This window comes from Arachis hypogaea, chromosome 11, assembly GCF_003086295.3.
Source record: "Arachis hypogaea cultivar Tifrunner chromosome 11, arahy.Tifrunner.gnm2.J5K5, whole genome shotgun sequence".
In the NCBI taxonomy this organism is placed as follows: Eukaryota; Viridiplantae; Streptophyta; class Magnoliopsida; order Fabales; family Fabaceae; genus Arachis; species Arachis hypogaea.
In genome coordinates, this window is record NC_092046.1 from 105,500,112 (window position 1) to 105,520,692 (window position 20,581).

General features: G+C 38.0%; 1 protein-coding gene across 2 annotated transcripts; it reads left to right on the forward strand.

Annotated features, from left to right (window-relative positions):
• Positions 1–2,818: 2,818 nt before the first annotated feature.
• Positions 2,819–14,788, forward strand: LOC140176376 (uncharacterized). 2 transcript variants are annotated; one of them, XR_011867655.1, is made up of 2 exons: positions 2,819–3,774; positions 9,116–10,084. XR_011867655.1 is itself a non-coding variant. In XM_072207076.1 (2 exons), the coding sequence occupies exon 2, from the start codon at positions 11,528–11,530 to the stop codon at positions 13,835–13,837; it is 2,310 nt and encodes a 769-aa protein (XP_072063177.1). In that variant the 5' UTR covers positions 2,820–3,774; positions 10,941–11,527; the 3' UTR covers positions 13,838–14,788. The 2 variants fall into 2 exon arrangements, 1 of the variants encoding a protein (XP_072063177.1); XM_072207076.1 differs by lacking the exon at positions 9,116–10,084 and adding an exon at positions 10,941–14,788 and having other exon boundaries at positions 2,820–3,774.
• Positions 14,789–20,581: the final 5,793 nt, after the last annotated feature.

A 20,581-nucleotide genomic window follows, 5' to 3' on the forward strand; every position in this document is an offset into this window, starting at 1 on the left:
TCCAACCTCTTCTTCGAATCTCATGTCGGATCTTCGGATATTCACCCTTTTTGAGCTTGAAAGGGACCTCGGGGATCACTTTCTTCTTGGCCACAACTTCATAGAAGTGGTCTTGATGCATCCTTGAGATGAATCTCTCCATCTCCCATGACTCGGAGGTGGAAGCTTTTGCCTTCCCTTTCCTCTTTCTAGAGGTTTCTCCGGCCCTTGGTGCCATAAATGGTTATGGAAAAATAACAAGCAACACTTTTACCACACCAAACTTAGAAGGTTTACTCGTTCTCGAGCAAAAGAAGAAAGAAGAGAGTAGAGGAAGAAGAAATAGAGGAGATGGAGGGGGGTTAGTGTTTCGGCCAAGGGGGTGAGTAGTGTGTATGATGTGCGAAAATGAAGGAGTAAAGAGGGGTTTATATAGGAGTGAGAGAGGGTTAGGGTTCGGCTATATATGGGTGGGTTTGGGAGGGAAAGTGGTTTGAATTTGAATGGTGAGGTAGTGACGTGGCGGAAATTGGCTAATTAAGAATTGATATAAGTTGTGCGTTGCAAGTATAGTTCTTAACCAACCAGAAATCCGCTTATCAATTTAGAAAGGTTGTCACAAAAATTAAAATTAAAATACTGGGAGTATGAATCCCAGGTCGTCTCTCAACGAGTTGCAGAAAGGTGTGCTACTTTATTAATTAGATATTTTCAGAAAGAGTTTGAGTTGAATAAACAGGAAATTAAATTGGGGAAATTAAGTAATTTAAATAAAAGCCTTGACTGGGAGTAGATTAGTTGGAAGCCCTATTCTTGTTGCAGTACTCTCAAGATTAATTGATAATTGAAGGTCATTCCGTTTAGTTATCCCTTACTAAATAAGGGAAAGTCAAACAAGTTGGAATGATGTTTCTACTCACAAGTCCTAATCCGCTTACTTGGAAGGATTGGCGTTAGTGACTAGAGAGCCATCCAACAATGAACCCAATTACAATCTCTCTTTTGAGTATTCCAACTCAAGGATTCCTTTCAATCAACTCCTCATCAAGTTAGGGAACTACTCGCTCATTGTGATTATGGAACACATAACATAGAAAAGGGAACTAATGAAAGACATGATAAATAAAACTCAAAGGAATCAATTAAAAATAAAACTAACTCTTGTATTAATAAATTCTAAAATAATGCAATAATAAAATTGAGTAAATTAAAGGACATGGAAGAGTAAAGCCAAGTAAAGAAAACGAACTAGAATGACGAAGCCTTGATAAGGTAATAACTCTTCTCGATATCCCAATGCAAAGAACAATAGAATATAAAAATCCTAAGAACTATGAATGTGTAGAGAGAAAACCTAGAGGAGGAGTAAACTAGATCTAAAAACTAAAACTGTGTAGAAGGAATGTTGTTTTTGGTTTCTGCATGTCCTCTGGCTCTAGTCTGCCTTTCCGGGCCGAAAACTGGGTCAAAACAGGACCCAAAATTGCCCCCAGTGAATTCTGCAGATTATGCAGATCGCGCATGTCACGCGATCGCGTCATTCATGCAGACGCGTCATGCGGCGTTTTGCTTTTTCACGCAGGCGCGTCGTCCACGCCTCCGCATCACTTGTATTGTTCCAATCCGTGCGGTCGCGTGAGCCATGCGGCCACGTCACTTCTCGCTGGTCATCTCCTTAATTTCTTGTGTTCCTTCCATTTTTGCAAGCTTTCTTTCCAATCTCCAACTCATTCATGCCCTATAAAGCCTGAAACACTTAACACACAGATCACGGCATCGAATGGAATAAAGGAGAATTAAAATACATAATTAAAAGTCTCTTGGAAGCAAGTTTTCAATCATGTAATAATTTTAGGAAGGAAATATAAATGCATGCTAATCATATGAATAAGTGGGTAAAGATCAAGATAAAACCACACAATTAAACACATTATAAACTATAAAATAGTGGTTTATCAGGTAGGTAGGGTTTTATGATGGATGGATGTGGATTGGTGAAAAGATTATGGAGAAGATGGTAGGATTTGATAGGTGAGGGGTGTTTGGGGAAGATGTATTGAGGTGATTGGTGAAGGGTATTTGGGAAAGGGTGTTATGGAAAGGTGTGAAGAAGAGAGAGAGAGATGAAGTAGGTGGGGATCCTATGGGGTCCACTGTAACAACCCTAGTTTTTGAAAATCAAATAATTAGTTATTTGTGATTTATCTTATTTGTTGATAATTTTATTTTAAGAAAAATTATTTTACTAAAGGTAATTAAATGGAGTTTCATGATAATTGAAGTTTAAATTAATTAGAATTTTTATATAATCTTTATTAGATATTTGGTATAATTGAAATTATAATTTTGGTAATTGAAAAATAAGAAAGAATTGTATAATTTAATTTCAATAATTTCTATTATGAATAAATTATGGTTTATTTTATTGATTTGAGTTCTTAGAGATTAATTTATTAAAAATGATTAGATTGATATTTATAAATACTTTAAGTTTAAGTCAATTAATATTTATGTACCATTTTTATTATAATTAATTATTTTATAAATTGAAATTAAAGTTTCGGAGATAGAAAAATAATAGAGATTTATATGATTTAATCTAGAAAATTGATATTTGAATTTAAATTGTACTTTACAAAATATAATTAACATGTTCATTTTATATTTTAAATTAGAAATAATTGATTGAACTTAGCAATATGATGATAAATAATGTTCCTAAATATTTTTAATAGAGTACATTTGATTTTAAAATTACTTTACCCTCCAATTTTATTAAAATATTTATTCATATCTATCCATATTCTTTTATAAAATCCTAATTTCTAACCCTAATTCCCAAATCAAACTCAGAAACCTAATTTCCCAAATTGGAAACCTAACCCTAGAGACCCCATCCCTCACCCACGGAAACCTCACAGCAAGAAAAGTGGGGGAAATGGAAACAGGGGAAGATGGGAATCAGAGAAGAGAAGATGGAATCGGAGAGGAAGGGACGGCGCTACGGCTAGGGCTCGCCGCCGTCGCAATCGTCGTCGCGCCTTGCTGCGCCGTCACCACCGTTCCATGGAGCCGCCGCCGTCATCCACGCGTTGTTGAGGGAAGCCCGAGACGGAGATGAGGGAGATGCCGTCGCCACCACCACCGTCCTTGTCGCCGTTTGTGGAGCAGCGAGGAGTGTCATCGTCGAGGCCACACTGTTCGTCACTGCCCAGTCGCCGTTCTGCCTTCTGTGAAGCCCGTTCTGTCGCCTGAGAACCACCACGAAGAGGAGAGAGCTCGTGCGCGAAAGGTAATGCCGCTGTGCCTCCGTCGCGCCTCCATCACTATCGAACTGCCTTGCTGTTTCTAGCCCCGTCGCGTCTGGTCGCCGTCGATGGAAGTCGTTGCCGTCGCCGAACCACCGTGCCGCCGTAGCTGTCACCGGGAAGGTTGTTGGAGCTTGCCAAGGATACTGTTCTGATTCTGAAGCAATTTATCAGATGTCACTACTCATCTTTACCTCCTGTTCTGCCTCTGCCTATGAATTCTGTGAGTTGCCGGAGCCTCTCCCGCCATCAGAGCTGTTGTTTGGTTGATGCCGCTGCTGGAGCTACCATTGCTGTTGCTATTTCTCTGGCCCTACTCTGGCTCCACTCTGAACCGTTACTTGCACTGTTTTGCTGATGCTGAGACCTTTCACCATCACTGGAGCTGCCCAGAATCATAATGGTAGCTGCCAAGAGAGTCGAACGGGTGTTAGAACTGCCAATGGAGCTGCTGGGTTTAGTGATTTTTGTGAGTTTCGACTTTGAGGTAGGGGATTTAACGTTTTTAATTTAGAATGCCTACAAAGTTATTTGGATAAGTGCAAATGGTTAACAATGGTTAAGAATTTCTTAATTGACATGAATGACTTGAAATGCATTTGAAATTAGTTAGTTAGTTGTGATTATTCTGAGCTGTGACTGAATTAGATGCTGTTGTGAACAATTAATTTGACAAGGTTAACTTTGGTTAATGCTATGACTGATTTTAATGGATTTGTTGACAATTCTGATTTTATGTGATATTGCTGAATTGGTTAAAATGTGGCTGTGAATGGTGATTCATTTGATAATACTTGTTAAATTGAAATTTGATGAGTTAACTATTGAAAAGTTGTCATAATGATAATTGATGAGCTGAGTTAGATTTGTTTTTGGTTTGGGATTATTGTGATTATGGTTGAGGTTGTGAAATTTGGAGTAAGTTTGATGATGTGATAGTGCTTCAATTGGATTATTGAATTCAGGTTAAGGCTGTGAATGTCTTTGGGCTTTGTTGTGAGTGTTTGAAGTTGTAATTCATATTGTTTTCTCTGATATGGATGGAATTGTTGAAAAGTTCTGACTCTATGTGATTATACTGAATTAGTTGAGTTGTGTGGCTGAAATTATGATTGGAATGATTGAGATTTTTTATTGGAACTTTGGTTGAATTTGTTGATTTTGTGAGATTGAATTATAAATTGTTTGATGAGAGATTATTGTGATTTCAGTATTTTGATGGGTCAAATTGAAACTATTGCTGTTGAGTTGGTTTATTGTAATGGGTTTAGTTAGTGATTAATTGAAGTTGGGCTTAAGGAATAATTGGAAGATTGAATCTTGAAATGTTGAACTAGTTGCTGAAAATCTGATTTTTGAGATTAAAAGATGACTTTGGAAGTGATTCAGTTATTCAACGATAATCAAAATGATATGAGAGTAAAGGCTGAGTAAACTATAATAAAAGTTGTTGTTGGGATTCAATTTTGAGAAGTTTGAATTAACTATAGAACTAGTCATGATTTTTCAAAGTTAAAATGTAAAACTTGATTTTCTGCATTACTTTTAAATGAAGCCGGAGACTTTGAAAATCTATAACTAATTCTGTGATGATCGGAATTGCATGGGACCAAGTCTGGATTAAGCTTTGGAATATAGGAAGTTGGACTGGTGAATTTGAGGCTTTTTCATTAAGTTTATGATTTATGGTAAATTTTTGAATTAGGAATACCAAATCTGGTTTTCTGCAGGACGCTTAAGACAGCAGCAACTTGTTTCCTCTATTAAAAATTCTCCAGTTTGAATTTTGAAATGGAACCAATTTTAAATGAAACTCTGGTCCTATTACTTTAATTTCATAAAAATTTAGAATTGTTAGAGTTGTGGTTTTAAAGATATGAATTTTTAAAGTAAGTATTATGCAGTAAAAATCAGGTTTTGTTTTCTAAGTCAGTAACTTTGAGCCTTTATAATTTTTAATTCTGGAATTATATTGAGATGCAACCAATTGGAGGTGAAATCTGAGTATGGTTAGTATATATGATTTAAATTTCAGGGTTTTCCATGTTTTAATCAGTGAGTTATGGGACTTGGAAGAGGTTGCGTTCAATGATTTGTAAAACAGATTTCAGCAGAAAATTACTTAACTTCCAAGCTACGTAACTCCTTCATTAAAAATGGTATGACCCTGGAACCAATTGAGAAAGAAATTTGGATAAGTTATGTTTAACCACATTAATTTTGAAGGTTGTTGGATTTAATTTGGATTTTATATGAAATTTCGAATGTTGTACGCTGCTGCTGTCTTCTGGTTTTAAGGCACTACAGAGCAGTCACGGTTTTGCTTATATTCCCGAAGCTAGAGCCAGTGAAAAATTGTAAGTTTTGGTTTAATAGAAAGCTTAACCCGAGACGGTCGCATGGATACAAGGTTTGTGTAATTCCGAATCCGTTTGATATTTTAAAAATAAAACTGAAATTAGACTGCCGATGTTGTTTTGGTGATTACTTGGATATGGAACTTGAGAAATAGATTTTCTATACTATTATCAAATGTTTTTGAGAATTTATTGTTGTGGAAATTGTTGAGAAAGGTTTGATGAGATATTGAAAAAGAGGGAACCCGTAAGGGTGGTTAAGTCCGAGTTTTAGGGGAGGTGCTGTCAAAATTTTATAAAAATCTGAGGTTTTATTCGAAAGTCATTTTAAAAGATTTGAACTTGAAAAATTATATTATTTATGTTTTATCTAAATAAGAGAAGAATTATACTATTTTGAATTTGGAATTATCAAGGAAAGGTTCATGTTTCAAGTTTGAATTATTTAAGAAAGGAATTATGTTTTGAAGTCAATTTAATACGAAAAGAATTATGCTTTGGGCTTGAAATAAAGGATTACTTTTCAGGAGTTTGGTGAATTTTATAATATTTGAATCCGAATGGTAAAGAAAAATGGTTTGAGCCAAGATATTGTAAAAGTGAAAGATGTAAAGTTTGTATAGTATGATTGAACAGAGAAAGAAAGAGGTATTGCATAAAAATGTCAAAGTGATGATGAATAATGAGAATGATAATGAATGATGACAATGAGAATGATTATGTGATGATTTGTTGCTTGAGGCAACCCAAGAGATATTTATTTGTTGCTTGAGGCAACCCAAGAGATGTGTTTATTCATTTGTTGCGTTATGGCAACTCATGAGATATTTGTGTGATCATCTGCTGCATTGAGGCAGTCAGATAGATACTGATGTGACCATTGAGAACGCTTTCCTACGGTACAGATCCATATTTTATTTCTGTAAGGCAGAGGGGTTATTTCTTGCTACAGAAGTACCGTGACAACCTGTTCCATTTCTGTAGTGGCAGATGGGTGGTGCGGTATTTACAACCACACTTACTAACCGGCAAGTGCACCGGGTCGTACCAAGTAATACCTTACGTGAGTAAAGGTCGATCCCACGAGGATTGATGGACTAAGCAACAATAGTGTTTGATAGGCTTAGTTAGACAAACAAAAATTGGTGTTGAGATGCAGTATAAAAGACATTAAACAATATCAAAAATATTGAAGAAGGACAAGTAATTAAGTTGGGAATAATATATGGAGAATACAGTTAAGGTTTCAGAGTTATCTATTTTCTAGATTGACTTTTCTTATTAACTATTTTAATCATGCAAGGTTTAATTCATGGCAAACTATTTGTGACTAGACCCTAATTCCTTAGACCTTCTTAGTCTCCTCTAAAATTCATCAACTGCCAATTCCTTGGTCAATTAATTCCAATTAGAGGGTGATGATCAAATTCTAGTTTATATGCCACAAGAATCCTAATTATCCAAAAATAAAGGGATTATATGTCACGTATCCCGTTAAATACAAACAATTAGAAATTCAGGATAATATGTTTTCAAGCTATTGTTCAAGTAAAGAGCTTTTCCAAGTTTTACAAGAACTCAAATAGAACATGGGTCATACTTCCGTTCCACCCAGATTCATAAGATAAAGAACGGAAACAATTATTGAAATATAAATCAAAACATGAATTAAAATAGAAAAATAATATTATCAATCCATACAATAGACAGAGCTCCTAACCTTAACAGTGGAGGATTAGTTGCTCATGGAATATGAAATGTAAATTTGTATGGAGTAATGTTGTGTAATCTGTTCTGCTGGAACCACCCTATTGGGATCCCTTTTATAACTAATCCTAATAATTTAAAAATCAAATTCCTAAAATTAAAATTAAAATAATATCTTTTCCTAAAATAAGATTTGAATTTAAATTCGAATTAATTAACAAGTCTTCAGCTGATGGGTGGGACCACTTGATTTGTCCATTCTGTAGCTTCTAATCTGTGATTTCTGGGCTAAGAACTGGGTCAAAACAGCACAGAAATCGCCCCCAGCATTTTTCTACATTTTCTGCACGTGGCACATGTGACGCGTCCACGTCGTCCACGCGTTCGCGTCATTTGTGCAGATTCTAGTCCACGCGTTCGCGTCAGGCACGCGATCGCGTCATTGCGATTTCCTCCATTCCGCGCGGTCGCGTGAGCCATGTGTCCGCGTCGGTATTCGCTGGTCATCTCCTTGGCTTCTTCTCTTTCTCTGCAGAAACTCCATCAAATTCCGCCAAATGCTACCTAAAATAAACAGTATTTGTACAAAACTCAAAATAGCATCCATAGTGGCTAAAATATAATTAATTCTTAATTAAATTCAACAATTTAGATGCAAATTCACTAGGAAAAGATAGACAAGATACTCACGCATCACAACACCAAACATAAACTGTTGCTTGTCCTTAAGCAACCAAAACTAATAAAAGCTTAGGATGTGAATTTGCATGAGAATGAGAGTTTGATTAAGCTCATGTCTCTTCTTATAGTGGGGTTTATAACTGCAATCCTGAATAGTTTTGGCATCTCACTTTATCCTTTGAAGTTCAGAATGATTGGCATCCATAGGAACTCAGAATTCAGATAGTGTTATTGACTCTCCTCGTTCAGTATGTTGATTCTTGAACACAACTATTTTATGAGTCTTAGCTGTGACCCTAAGCATTTTGTTTTCCAGTATTACCATCGGATATATAAATGTCACAGACACATAACTGGGTGAACCTTTTCAGATTGTGACTCAGCTTTGCTGGAGTCCCCAATTAAAGGTGCTCAGAGTTCTTAAGCACACTCTTTTTACTTTGGATCACGACTTTAACCGCTCAGTCTCAAGCTTTTCACTTGACACCTTCACGCCACAAGTACATGGTTAGGGACAGCTTGATTTAGCCGCTTAGGCCAGGATTTTATTCCTTAGGGCCCTCCTATCCATTAATGCTCAAAGCCTTGGATCCTTTTTACCCTTTGCCTTTTAGTTTAAAGGGTTATTGGCTTTTTCTGCTTGCTTTTTCTTTTTCTTGTTTTTTTTTCTTTATTTTAAATTTTTTTTCGCAAGCTTTGTGTTTTCACTGCTTTTTCTTGCTTCAAGAATCAATTTTATGATTTTTCAGATTATCAATAACATTTTTCTTTTTCATCATTCTTTCAAGAGCCAACAATTTTAACATTCATAAACTTCACTATAAAAAATACACACTATTGATGACAAGTCATCTTAGCCTAGTTTCACTAGCCTTTTTCTTTTGTTTTCAATTGAATTATGCACTTTCTTGAGCCAAAAGCAAGCCAATTGGGTAGATTTTCATGTTTCCTTTGATTTAATCAACCATGTATGAATTCATGCTATTTCATGAGGTTTTATGCTATAATTGTCATATATTATGAAAGAATGAATATCTCATGATTTTGAGCATAGCTTTGATGTGTTTGGTTGATTAATGATAGGTGAAGAAAGCTTGGAGAAAGGTTGATGCAAGAAGGAATGGCTAGGAGGAAGAGAGAACAAAAAGTTTGCCTCAAACTTTAGCTCAAACTTTTGGATTAATGAACCAGGAAGCAAAAAGCTGGACCAAAAGTTAGCCTCAAACTTTTTGGCTAACTTTTGGACAAAAGCTGGAGCAAAAGTTAGCCCCTAACTTTTTGGCTAACTTTTGGGCAAAAGCTGGAGCAAAAGTTAGCCTCTAACTTTTTGGCTAACTTTTGGCATGAAAAACACTCCCTGGATGAGCAAAAGTTTGCGCCAACGTTAGCCCCTAACTTTTTGGCTAACGTTGGCACATGAAAAACACTCCCTGGGCTAGCAAAAGTTTGCGCCAACGTTAGCCCCTAACTTTTTGGCTAACGTTGGCGCCATGAATAAGCAAGGGGAGGCCAACGTTGGAGCAAAAGTTAGACCCCTAACTTTTGCCCCAACGTTGGTATCAGCAAGGAAGGGTGCTGATGTGAAAAGTTGGAGCAAAAGTTAGACCCTAACTTTTACTCCAACTTTTACTCAAGCTTTCATGATTCCAACCCGGTTCAATTCGGTTCTTCTCCAAACTCCAAGAGCAATCAACCAAGGCCTCTATCAACCCAATTCCATCAAGAGCAAAGGCCCAATTGAAGGCTTGAAGACCATTTGAAGAAAGTGTATAAATAGCATAGGATTTAAGTTTTTAGGGGAGCTTCCCTTTTAGTTTTTCAGAATGGCTTTCTTTTGAGTTTTGCTTAGAGCTCACTTTTATTTTTCTTAGCATTATTGTTTAATTGAAGAGAATTTGGGAGGAGAATTGATCTCTCTTCTTCCTTGTTCTTGCCCAGCACTCTTTACTTTTCTTGTCTTGGATTTTGGGTGGAAAATTGAAGAAATTCTGTTTCAATCTCACCTTGGGATCTTGTTTAATTTTCTGCTTAATTGAATTTCAGTTTCAGTTACTTGCTTCTTCATCTACTTTCTTTGCAATTTACAATCTCCTTTGCAATTGTTCTTGTTGGATCTAGGAAGGCATTGAGATCTAGACTTGGTTTTCTAGTCTCTTGGGTCCTGAGATCTGAATTCCAATTTTACATCCTCTGTTTACTGCTTTTCATGCTCATTTACTTTTCTGTTTAGATCCGATTCAATCCAAGTCTTCTTCTATTTCTCTGTTTGTTGCAATTTTACATTTCCTTGTTTAATTTCTGCAAATCCAACTCCCCATTCCCTTTACAATTCAAGACATTTACATTTCTTGCACTTTAAGATTTTGCAATTTACATTTCTTGCGTTCTAAGTTTCTGCCATTTAATTTCTTGTTCTTTAAGATTCAGCACTTTAATTCCTGTTCTCTTTAATTTCATGCCAATTACCCATTCCCTTTACTTTCTATGCAATTTAAATTCTGCAAATCACAAATCTCTCAACCAAATCTTGATTCGCTTGACTAAATCAACCACTAAACTAAAATTGCTCAATCCTTCAATCCCTGTGGGATCGACCTCACTCCCGTGAGTTATTATTACTTGATGCGACCCGGTGCACTTGCCGGTTAAGTTTGGGTGTTTTGGAGAAATTCATTTCTCCACAAAAATATCCCATCAAGTTTTTGGTGCCGTTGTCGGGGATTGATTAGATTGACAATGATTAAGTGAGGTGGTAATCTAGATCAAGCACTTTTTCTTTTCTGTCCTTTAATTTTCAATTAACCCACTAACTGTTTGAATATTTGCTTAAGCTAACTAAAACTTCATTCTAGTAATAGATTGAAGTGTCACTGGTTTGTGTGTTTCTTATGTTCTGCTTGTATGTCAGGTACAAGAAGAAATACACCCATCTTTCATGAACAAGACGAAAGAACTCTTAGACAGTTAAGAAGAGCTGAAAGAGGGAAAAATATTGTTGGAGAAGAGGAATCAGAAGAAGAATTCCAAGATATGGAGGAACATTCAACCATTCCACCAGGTGGAGCAGACAACAACAATAACAATCCACCCCAGAGGAGAGTTTTAGCTTCCTATACTTTTGCAAATCCTAGACATTGTGGAAGTAGCATCTTAACTCCAAATGTCAATGCAAACAATTTTGAACTAAAGCCACAACTCATCATTTTGGTTCAAAACAATTGCTCTTTTGGTGGAGGACCACTTGAAGATCCGAACCAACACCTATTCACCTTCTTGAGGATTTGTAACACTGTTAAAACTAATGGTGTGCCTCCTGACAGCTACAAGCTATTGCTATTCCCATTTTCTCTCAGAGACAAGGCCACTTAATGGTTGGAATCCTTTCCAAGAGACAGCATCAACAATTGGGATGATCTGGTAACCAAGTTCCTTGCCAAATTTTACCCACCTCAAAGGATCATAAGGTTGAAGACTGAGGTACAAACATTTACACAAATGGAGGCTGAACCCATCCATGAGGCATGGGAGAGATACAAGGCTCTAATCAGGAAATGTCCTCCTGAAATGTTCACTGAGTGGGATAAGCTGCAGAATTTCTATGAGGGCTTAACATTGAAATCTCAAGAAGCTTTGGATCATTCAGCTGGAGGTTCCTTGCAACTCATGAAAACTGCAGAGGAAGCTCAAAATCTCATTGATATGGTGGCTAACAACCAATATTTCTTTGCTCATCAAAGAAACCGCCAACCATCACAAAGAAGAGGAGTAATAGAGCTAGAAGGAGTGGACTCAATCTTGGCTCAAAACAAGATGATGCAGCAGCAAATTCAACAACAATTTGAACAAATGGCCAAGAGGATTGATAGTCTCCAAGTTGCAGCAGTTAACACTAGCCAACCATCAACCACATGGGGACAGAATGAAGAAACTCAAGAAGAACAACAACAAGAGCAAGTACAGTATATGCACAACCAAGGACCAAATGAAGTGTATGGTGATACATACAATCCATCCTGGAAGAACCACCCAAACCTCAGATGGGGAGATAATCATACCCAAAACCAACAACCATGGCAGAGGAACTCAAACCAAAACAACCCAAGAAGCAACCAAAACCACAACCAGCAGCAGACTAACCAAAACCCCTACAGAAAACCTCAAAACAACTACCCCAACCCCAACCAGTACCAAACTAATAACCAACCCACCAACCAAAATGCCTACCATCCACCACCCACATCTCATAACCCACCTCAAGTATCACCTGAAGCCCAAAGAATCACTAACTTGGAGGCCGTGATAGACAAAATGTTGAAACACCAGGAAATGACAACCAAGAACCATGAAGCATCCCTGAAGAGCCTAGAGAGACAGATGGGGCAAATCTCCAAGCAGATTTCTCTTGAGAGACCCTCAAGCTCTCTGCCGAGTGACACAATTCCAAATCCTAAGGAAGAATGCAAGGCGATACAATTAAGGAGTGGGAGAACATTGATGAGCAATAATGACACTACAAAGAAGCAAGCAGAGAGCAGCAAAAGTGCAATAGAAGATGAGGAGCAAACAAAGGAAGATGAAGCCAAGAATCAAGTTGTAATGCCAAACAAGAGCACTGAGAAACTCAAAGAAAAGGATAACCAGTCACACGGTTCAAAAGAAGTAACTCAGGGACAGCAGCAACTAGGAAAGAACATCACACCTCCACTGCCATATCCCCAGAGGTTCAACAAAGAAACCAAGGACCAGCATTTTCACAAGTTCCTTGAGACTTTCAAAAAGCTGGAAATCAATATTCCTTTTGCTGAAGCACTTGAGCAAATGCCTCTGTATGCCAAGTTTTTGAAGGAGCTCATCAACAAGAAAAGAAGTTGGGATGAGAAGGAAACCATACTGCTCACTGAGGAATGCAGGGCTTTGATTCAAAAAGGGCTTCCCCCTAAGCTTGAAGATCCAGGGAGCTTTTTGCTACCTTGCACCATTGGGGAATTAACCATCACTAAAGCAATGTGCGATCTAGGAGCAAGTATCAACTTAATACCATCCTCCTTGGTAAAAAAGCTGCATATAGAGGAAGTTAAACCAGTACAGATATCTCTAGAGCTAGTAGATAAGTCAACAGTATACCCCAGGGGTATGATTGAAAACCTGCTGGTCAAGGTGGACAATTTCATATACCCTGCAGATTTTGTGGTTCTGGATTCAGATGGGGATGATGGTGATTCTATTATACTGGGAAGGCCATTCTTGGCCACTGCTAGAGCTATCATAGACATAGAGGAAGGAGAATTAACTCTCAAAATGCATGACAAGAGTGTCACTCTGAAGGTGTTACCAGAAGCACAGTTTGGTAATGAGAAGAAAAACTATATGGAACTTGACAAGGAAGAATCTCTGTTAAGGGAAGAAAGCAACAAGGCGATTCACAACAACATCCCAAAGCAAAAGATTGTGCAAACTGATGAAGAAGTCCAAGAGAATATGGGAGTATTAGCCACTGAAAGGATGAAAAATCCCCAAGGTAAGCCTACGGCCAGAAAAGAAAGGTCAACGAAAGAAAGGATGAAACGCAGAAACAAAATAAAAAGGGGTTGGAAGAACAGGAAGATTCCAACAGAGGGGCTTTCCAAAGGTGACAAAGTGCAACTGACATATCAACAGCTGGGAGCAAGCCAACAGACTGATGACTATTACACTGTCAGCAACATACTCTCATTAGAGCACGCTGAAATTGAACACCAGAGAACAAAGAGGAGCATCACAGTCAGGGGAGACAAGTTCAGACACTACAATCCTCAACCACCATAAAAGAAAGCTCCAATGTCAAGCTAGTGACAGTAAAAGAGCGCTTGTTGGGAGGCAACCCAACCTGAGGTAGTTTTCTTTTCATAGCTTTTTCAATAAGAATGTTGAATAATTGATATGTATTGCAAGGAGTTAAGTTTGGTGTTGCACACCAAAAACAACTTAAGGGAGAATGGAGGATTCTAAGTTTGGTGTTCCACCAAAACCTCATTCAAAAGCACATTCTAACTTCCTGCACATTGTTAGTTCCAAGCAATCGAACAGATTATTCAACCACTTAACTGCTTTTTAGTCTTAACTTCATAACCTTTAGCAAAGACACAAGATTTTGCCTAGAGTTAACCCGCTGTATCCAGAGAAGTGGCAAGAACTTAAGTTTGGTGTTCCCACACCAAATTAAATCCACAAGCCACATTCAATTCATGCATACTAACTGGTCATCTAAGGGCTTGAGAAGCAAGCAACTTTTGAGAATTATGCAGGGAATTCACCACCATTTGAAGACACTATGTATCATAACTCAAAAGGGCACAACAGAAGGAAGGACAAAGGAACTGCAAACCAATAGGTTGTATTTATACTTAACTCTTACTGTTGAAAAATGTTTTGACTTGTGTTTTGTTAAAGTGTTCATCTAATACAAGTAGAATCACTCTTAAAATAAGTAAGCTAGTCTATGTGTGTGCTTGTGTGTTTACTTTCACTGAACAAAAAGCATGATTTGTCCCCTGCATTTTCAATTCAATAAAAGAAATGTTTGAATGTGAAGTGAGATAGTTCTCTGTTAGATAGAAGTACAATAAAAGTAAGTGGTGGTGTGTGTGTAATTGTATAATAGCTCACTTTAATGAATAAGAACACTAGGATGTCTCCTCTTAAGTAGAAAGTAGCTACTGTCTATGAATCTCAATCGAATAAAAATCCTTGGTTAGAAAGAAAAACAAAAAGAAAGAAAAAAAGGGGAGAAAAAGAAATAGCCAAAAAGTGGCAGAACAAAAGAAAAACAAAAAGAAACAAAGCTGGACACCAATAGCTTGAACCTTAGAATATATGCCTGTGGTGTCTTTGTATTAGGATCTGCTTGGATTATTAAGCTCTTTGGAGTGCATCAATACTTGATGACTTGGGTTAACTAACCCGGGATCATCAGTTGAAAGTCCACTATCAAGAGCAACCTAACTACAAGGCATTTAGTAGTCCAAAGAGGTGCTGGGCATCAATGTTCTAAGAAGGAATGTGAGCCAAGTGTCTATAGTGAATAATGTGTCAAGTATAAAGAAAAGGAAATGAACTTGCTACACATGACACTCAAATAAAGCTTATGAACAAGATAATAGCCAAGGATAAAGGAATAATGAGAGGTCATAGCAGTATGTTACTTGAAGCTTGAAGGAGGCTTTCTAGGCTTAAGAGTCAATAAGAGGTGAGTGTGTACATATCCACATAAAACCCCATGGACTACCAATAACACTCTACTAGCATGAACATCCTCTTCCATTTCATTCTTTCTTCTCAATAAATCATTTCTTGCTTGGGGACAAGCAAGCTTTAAGTTTGGTGTTGTGATGACAAGTCATCTTAGCCTAGTTTCACTATCCTTTTTCTTTTGTTTTCAATTGAATTATGCACTTTCTTGAGCCAAAAGCAAGCCAATTGGGTAGATTTTCATGTTTCCTTTGATTTAATCAACCATGTATGAATTCATGCTATTTCATGAGGTTTTATGCTATAATTGTCATATATTATGAAAGAATGAATATCTCATGATTTTGAGCATAGCTTTGATGTGTTTGGTTGATTAATGATAGGTGAAGAAAGCTTGGAGAAAGGTTGATGCAAGAAGGAATGGCTAGGAGGAAGAGAGAACAAAAAGTTTGAGCAAAAGTTTGCCTCAAACTTTAGCTCAAACTTTTGGATTAATAAACCAGGAAGCAAAAAGCTGGACCAAAAGTTAGCCTCAAACTTTTTGGCTAACTTTTGGCATGAAAAACACTCCCTGGATGAGCAAAAGTTTGCGCCAACGTTAGCCCCTAACTTTTTGGCTAACGTTGGCACATGAAAAACACTCCCTGGGCTAGCAAAAGTTTGCGCCAACGTTAGCCCCTAACTTTTTGGCTAACGTTGGCGCCATGAATAAGAAAGGGGAGGCCAACGTTGGAGCAAAAGTTAGACCCCTAACTTTTGCCCCAACGTTGGTATCAGCAAGGAAGGGTGCTGATGTGAAAAGTTGGAGCAAAAGTTAGACCCTAACTTTTACTCCAACTTTTACTCAAGCTTTCATGATTCCAACCCGGTTCAATTCGGTTCTTCTCCAAACTCCAAGAGCAATCAACCAAGGCCTCTATCAACCCAATTCCATAAAGAGCAAAGGCCCAATTGAAGGCTTGAAGACCATTTGAAGAAAGTGTATAAATAGCATAGGATTTAAGTTTTTAGGGGAGCTTCCCTTTTAGTTTTTCAGAATAGCTTTCTTTTGAGTTTTGCTTAGAGCTCACTTTTATTTTTCTTAGCATTGTTGTTTAATTGAAGAGAATTTGGGAGGAGAATTGATCTCTCTTCTTCCTTGTTCTTGCCCAGCACTCTTTACTTTTCTTGTCTTGGATTTTGGGTGGAGAATTGAAGAAATTCTGTTTCAATCTCACCTTGGGATCTTGTTTAATTTTCTGCTTAATTGAATTTCAGTTTCGGTTACTTGCTTCTTCATCTACTTTCTTTGCAATTTACAATCTCCTTTGCAATTGTTCTTGTTGGATCTAGGAAGGCATTGAGATCTAGACTTGGTTTTCTAGTCTCTTGGGTCCTGAGATCTGAATTCCAATTTTACATCCTCTGTTTACTGCTTTTCATGCTCATTTACTTTTCTGTTTAGATCCGATTCAATCCAAGTCTTCTTCTATTTCTCTGTTTGTTGCAATTTTACATTTCCTTGTTTAATTTCTGCAAATCCAACTCCCCATTCCCTTTACAATTCAAGCCATTTACATTTCTTGCACTTTAAGATTTTGCGATTTACATTTCTTGCATTCTAATTTTCTGCCATTTAATTTCTTATTCTTTAAGATTCAGCACATTAATTCCTGTTCTCTTTAATTTCATGCCAATTACCCATTCCCTTTACTTTCTATGCAATTTAAATTCTGTAAATCACAAATCTCTCAACCAAATCTTGATTCGCTTGACTAAATCAACCACTAAACTAAAATTGCTCAATCCTTCAATCCCTGTGGGATCGACCTCACTCCCGTGAGTTATTATTACTTGATGCGACCCGGTGCACTTGCCGGTTAAGTTTGGGTGTTTTGGAGAAATTCGTTTCTCCACAAAAATATCCCATCAACTATTCATGTCATGCATTCAGAATCACAGAAAATACCACCACATCTAAGTAAATCCGACTATTTTTAAAATTAACTCAATTTCTCATGCAATACATCACTTCTTTTTCTTTTATTTTTAGATTCAAGTTCAGTGAGTGGTACATGAAACATCTTTTAGAATTAAAGTACTTAACAGAAAAATTAAACTATAACCTATGAATCTACTAATAAAGGATCATGCAATAAACAAAACAAAGTAGCAGGAAACCGGAACATAACATAGAAAAAGAGGGGAGGAATAAAAAATGAAAGGAACTCAACCACCTTAATTATCCTAGCGGTCGCTTTATTCTTCAGGTTGTGCTCCTTCGCGAAGATGATTCGCCTCCCTTTTGTATTAGAAAGCCTATAAGCGCAGCGTCAACACCAAACTTAAAGGTTTGCTTGTCCTCAAGCAAAGAAGAAGTCACAGAACTTCCTTAATGACGCGTCAGCATCCGGCACGCGATCGCGTGCCCTGAGTTTTGCGCGATTTGCGTGAAGCCAGCCGCGCGCCCGCGTGACTTTCTGTTTGCATGGCTTGGGAGCCACATTTTCCTATGACGCGTTCGCGTCATGCACGCGTTCGTATGGATGATCATTTATGCAATTGATGCGGACGCGTCGAGCACGCGTCCGTGTGACCAAATTTGTGCTTTTAGCACACTTTTTGCCTCAAGCCAGCTTAACTCTCTGTCCAGACACCTTCTACATCGATTTTTTGGGTCACGCGTCCGCGTGGGTGACGCGGTCGCGTGAAGTGGCAAAAATCATAAATGACGCGGGCGCGTGAGCCATGCGTCCGCGTGGGCTTGTTTGTGCTAGAGGCATCATTCTTGCGCCACTCCCGCGCAACTCTCTGTTCAAATTTATTTTTCACGCACATGATTAACGCGTTCGCGTTAATGACGCAATCGCGTCGTGTGCCTCTCTCTTTTTTTTTTTGAAATATATAGCTTGAGGTGTTCGATTCCTGGAAGAACATAGCTGCATGATCAGAAAATTAGTAAGAACTCAATAAAATAACTAGGAAAACTACTACTACGAAAAATAGCTAAGGATACGAAATTATCGGGTTGCCTCCCGACAAGCGCTTCTTTATCGTCATTAGCTTGACAATCAGCTCTGCTAGTTCAGCAGATGAGTGGACCTCTGGCGATTAATCTCGCCTCCAAGATAGTGTTTCAACCTCTGGCCATTCACTGTAAATTTCTGTCAGAATTCTCTTCCTGGATTTCCACATGACCATATGGTGAAGCTTTGGTAACCACAAACGGTCCTGACCACCGGGATTTCAGCTTCCCGGGAAAGAATTTGAGCCTTGAATTATATAGAAGCACTCTCTGTCCTGGCTCAAAGGCTCTGATGGCAATCTTCTTATCATGCAGTAGCTTGGTTCTCTCCTTATAGAGCTTGGCATTCTCATAGGCTGAATATCTGAATTCATCAAGCTCATTTAACTGAAGCATCCGCTTAATTCCTGCAGCTTCTGAATCAAGATTCAGATACCTAATTGCCCAATAAGCCTTGTGCTCCAGCTCAACTGGCAAGTGACAGGCTTTGCCATAGACCAACTGATATGGGGACATGCCAATTGGAGTCTTGTATGCTGTCCGGTATGCCCAGAGAGCATCATCAAGCTTCCTAGACCAGTCCTTTCTTGAGATACTGACTGTCTTCTCCAGAATCCTCTTAAGTTCCCTGTTGGAAACTTCAACCTGTCCACTTGTCTGAGGGTGATAGGGGGTTGCCACTTTATGACGGACGCCATATCTATGCAGAAGAGAGTCCAGCTGTCTGTTACAGAAGTGACTTCCTCCATCACTAATGAGTGTCTTTGGGACACTAAACCGGCTAAAGATATACCTCTGAAGAAAGCTCATTACCACCTTGGCATCATTGGTGGGCAAAGCCACAGCTTCTATCCATTTGGACACATAATCAACTGCCACTAGAATATAGTTGTTTGAATGTGAGGGTGAAAAAGGTCCCATGAAATCAATACCCCACACATCAAACAACTCAACCTCAAGAATCCCCTGTTGTGGCATTTCATGGTTGGCAGGGAGGTTCGTTGCTTTTTCACATCTGTCACAGTGCTCTACAAATGCTCTTGAGTCTCTGAAGAGAGTCGGCCAGTAAAACCCACTCTGAAGGACCTTTGTAGCTGTCCTTTCACCACCAAAGTGGCCTCCATACTCAGAACCATGACAGTGCCAAAGAATCTGCTATTTTTCTTCATTTGGGACACACCTCCGGATAATTCCAGCTGAACACCTTTTAAAAAGGTATGGTTCCTCCCAAACGTAGTACTTTGCATCAGTCAATAGCTTCTTCACTTGTTGCCTACTGTACTTCCTTGGGATAAAATTCATGGCCTTATAATTTGCAATGTCTGCAAACCATGGAGCCTGCTGAATGAGGAATAATTGCTCATCCGGAAATGTCTCAGTTACAGCTGTGGGTGATTGCACTCCTGCTTCAGGCTCAATTCTGGAGAGATGGTCAGCTACTTGATTTTTTGACCCTTTCCTGTCTTTTATTTCAATATCAAACTCCTGAAGGAGCAACACCCATCTGATTAATCTTGGTTTAGAATCCTGTTTGGTTAAAAGGTACTTCAAAGCAGCATGGTCAGTATAAACAATAACCTTAGAACCAAGTAAATAGGACCTAAACTTATCAACAGCATACACAACAGCTAATAATTCCTTTTCTGTAGTTGTGTAATTCTTTTGAGCATCATTTAACACACGACTGGTATAATAAATGACATGTACAAGCTTACCATGCCTCTGTCCTAAAACAGCTCCTATAGCAAAATCACTAGCATCACACATTAATTCAAATAGTAAATCCCAGTCAGGGGAGCTATAATGGGAGCAGAAGTAAGGTTTGCTTTCAGAGTTTCAAAAGCATGCAGACAATCAGAATCAAAGACAAAAGGAACATCAACAACCAACAGGTTGCTCAATGGTTTAGCAATTTTAGAAAAATCCTTTATAAATCTTCTATAAAATCCTGCATGACCTAAGAAACTCCTAATTGCCTTAACATTAGTTGGTGGTGGTAATTTTTCAATTACCTCCACCTTTGCTCTATCAACCTCAATTCCCTTACTTGAAATCCGGTGTCCAAGAACAATGCCTTCTGTAACCATAAAATGGCATTTTTCCCAATTTAAAACAAGGTTTAATTCTTGACACCGTTTCAAGATAAGAGATAAATGTTTAAGGCATGATGCAAAAGAATTACCAAAAATAGAAAAGTCATCCATAAATATTTCAATAAACTTTTCAACCATATCAGAAAAAATTGAAAGCATACACCTCTGAAAAGTTGCTGGAGCATTGCAAAGACCAAATGGCATTCTCCTGTAAGCAAATACTCC

Excerpts from the sequence above, each read along its gene's own strand:
- LOC140176376 (XM_072207076.1), top strand. The coding sequence starts at position 11,528 with ATGGAGGCTGAACCCATCCATGAGGCATGGGAGAGATACAAGGCTCTA.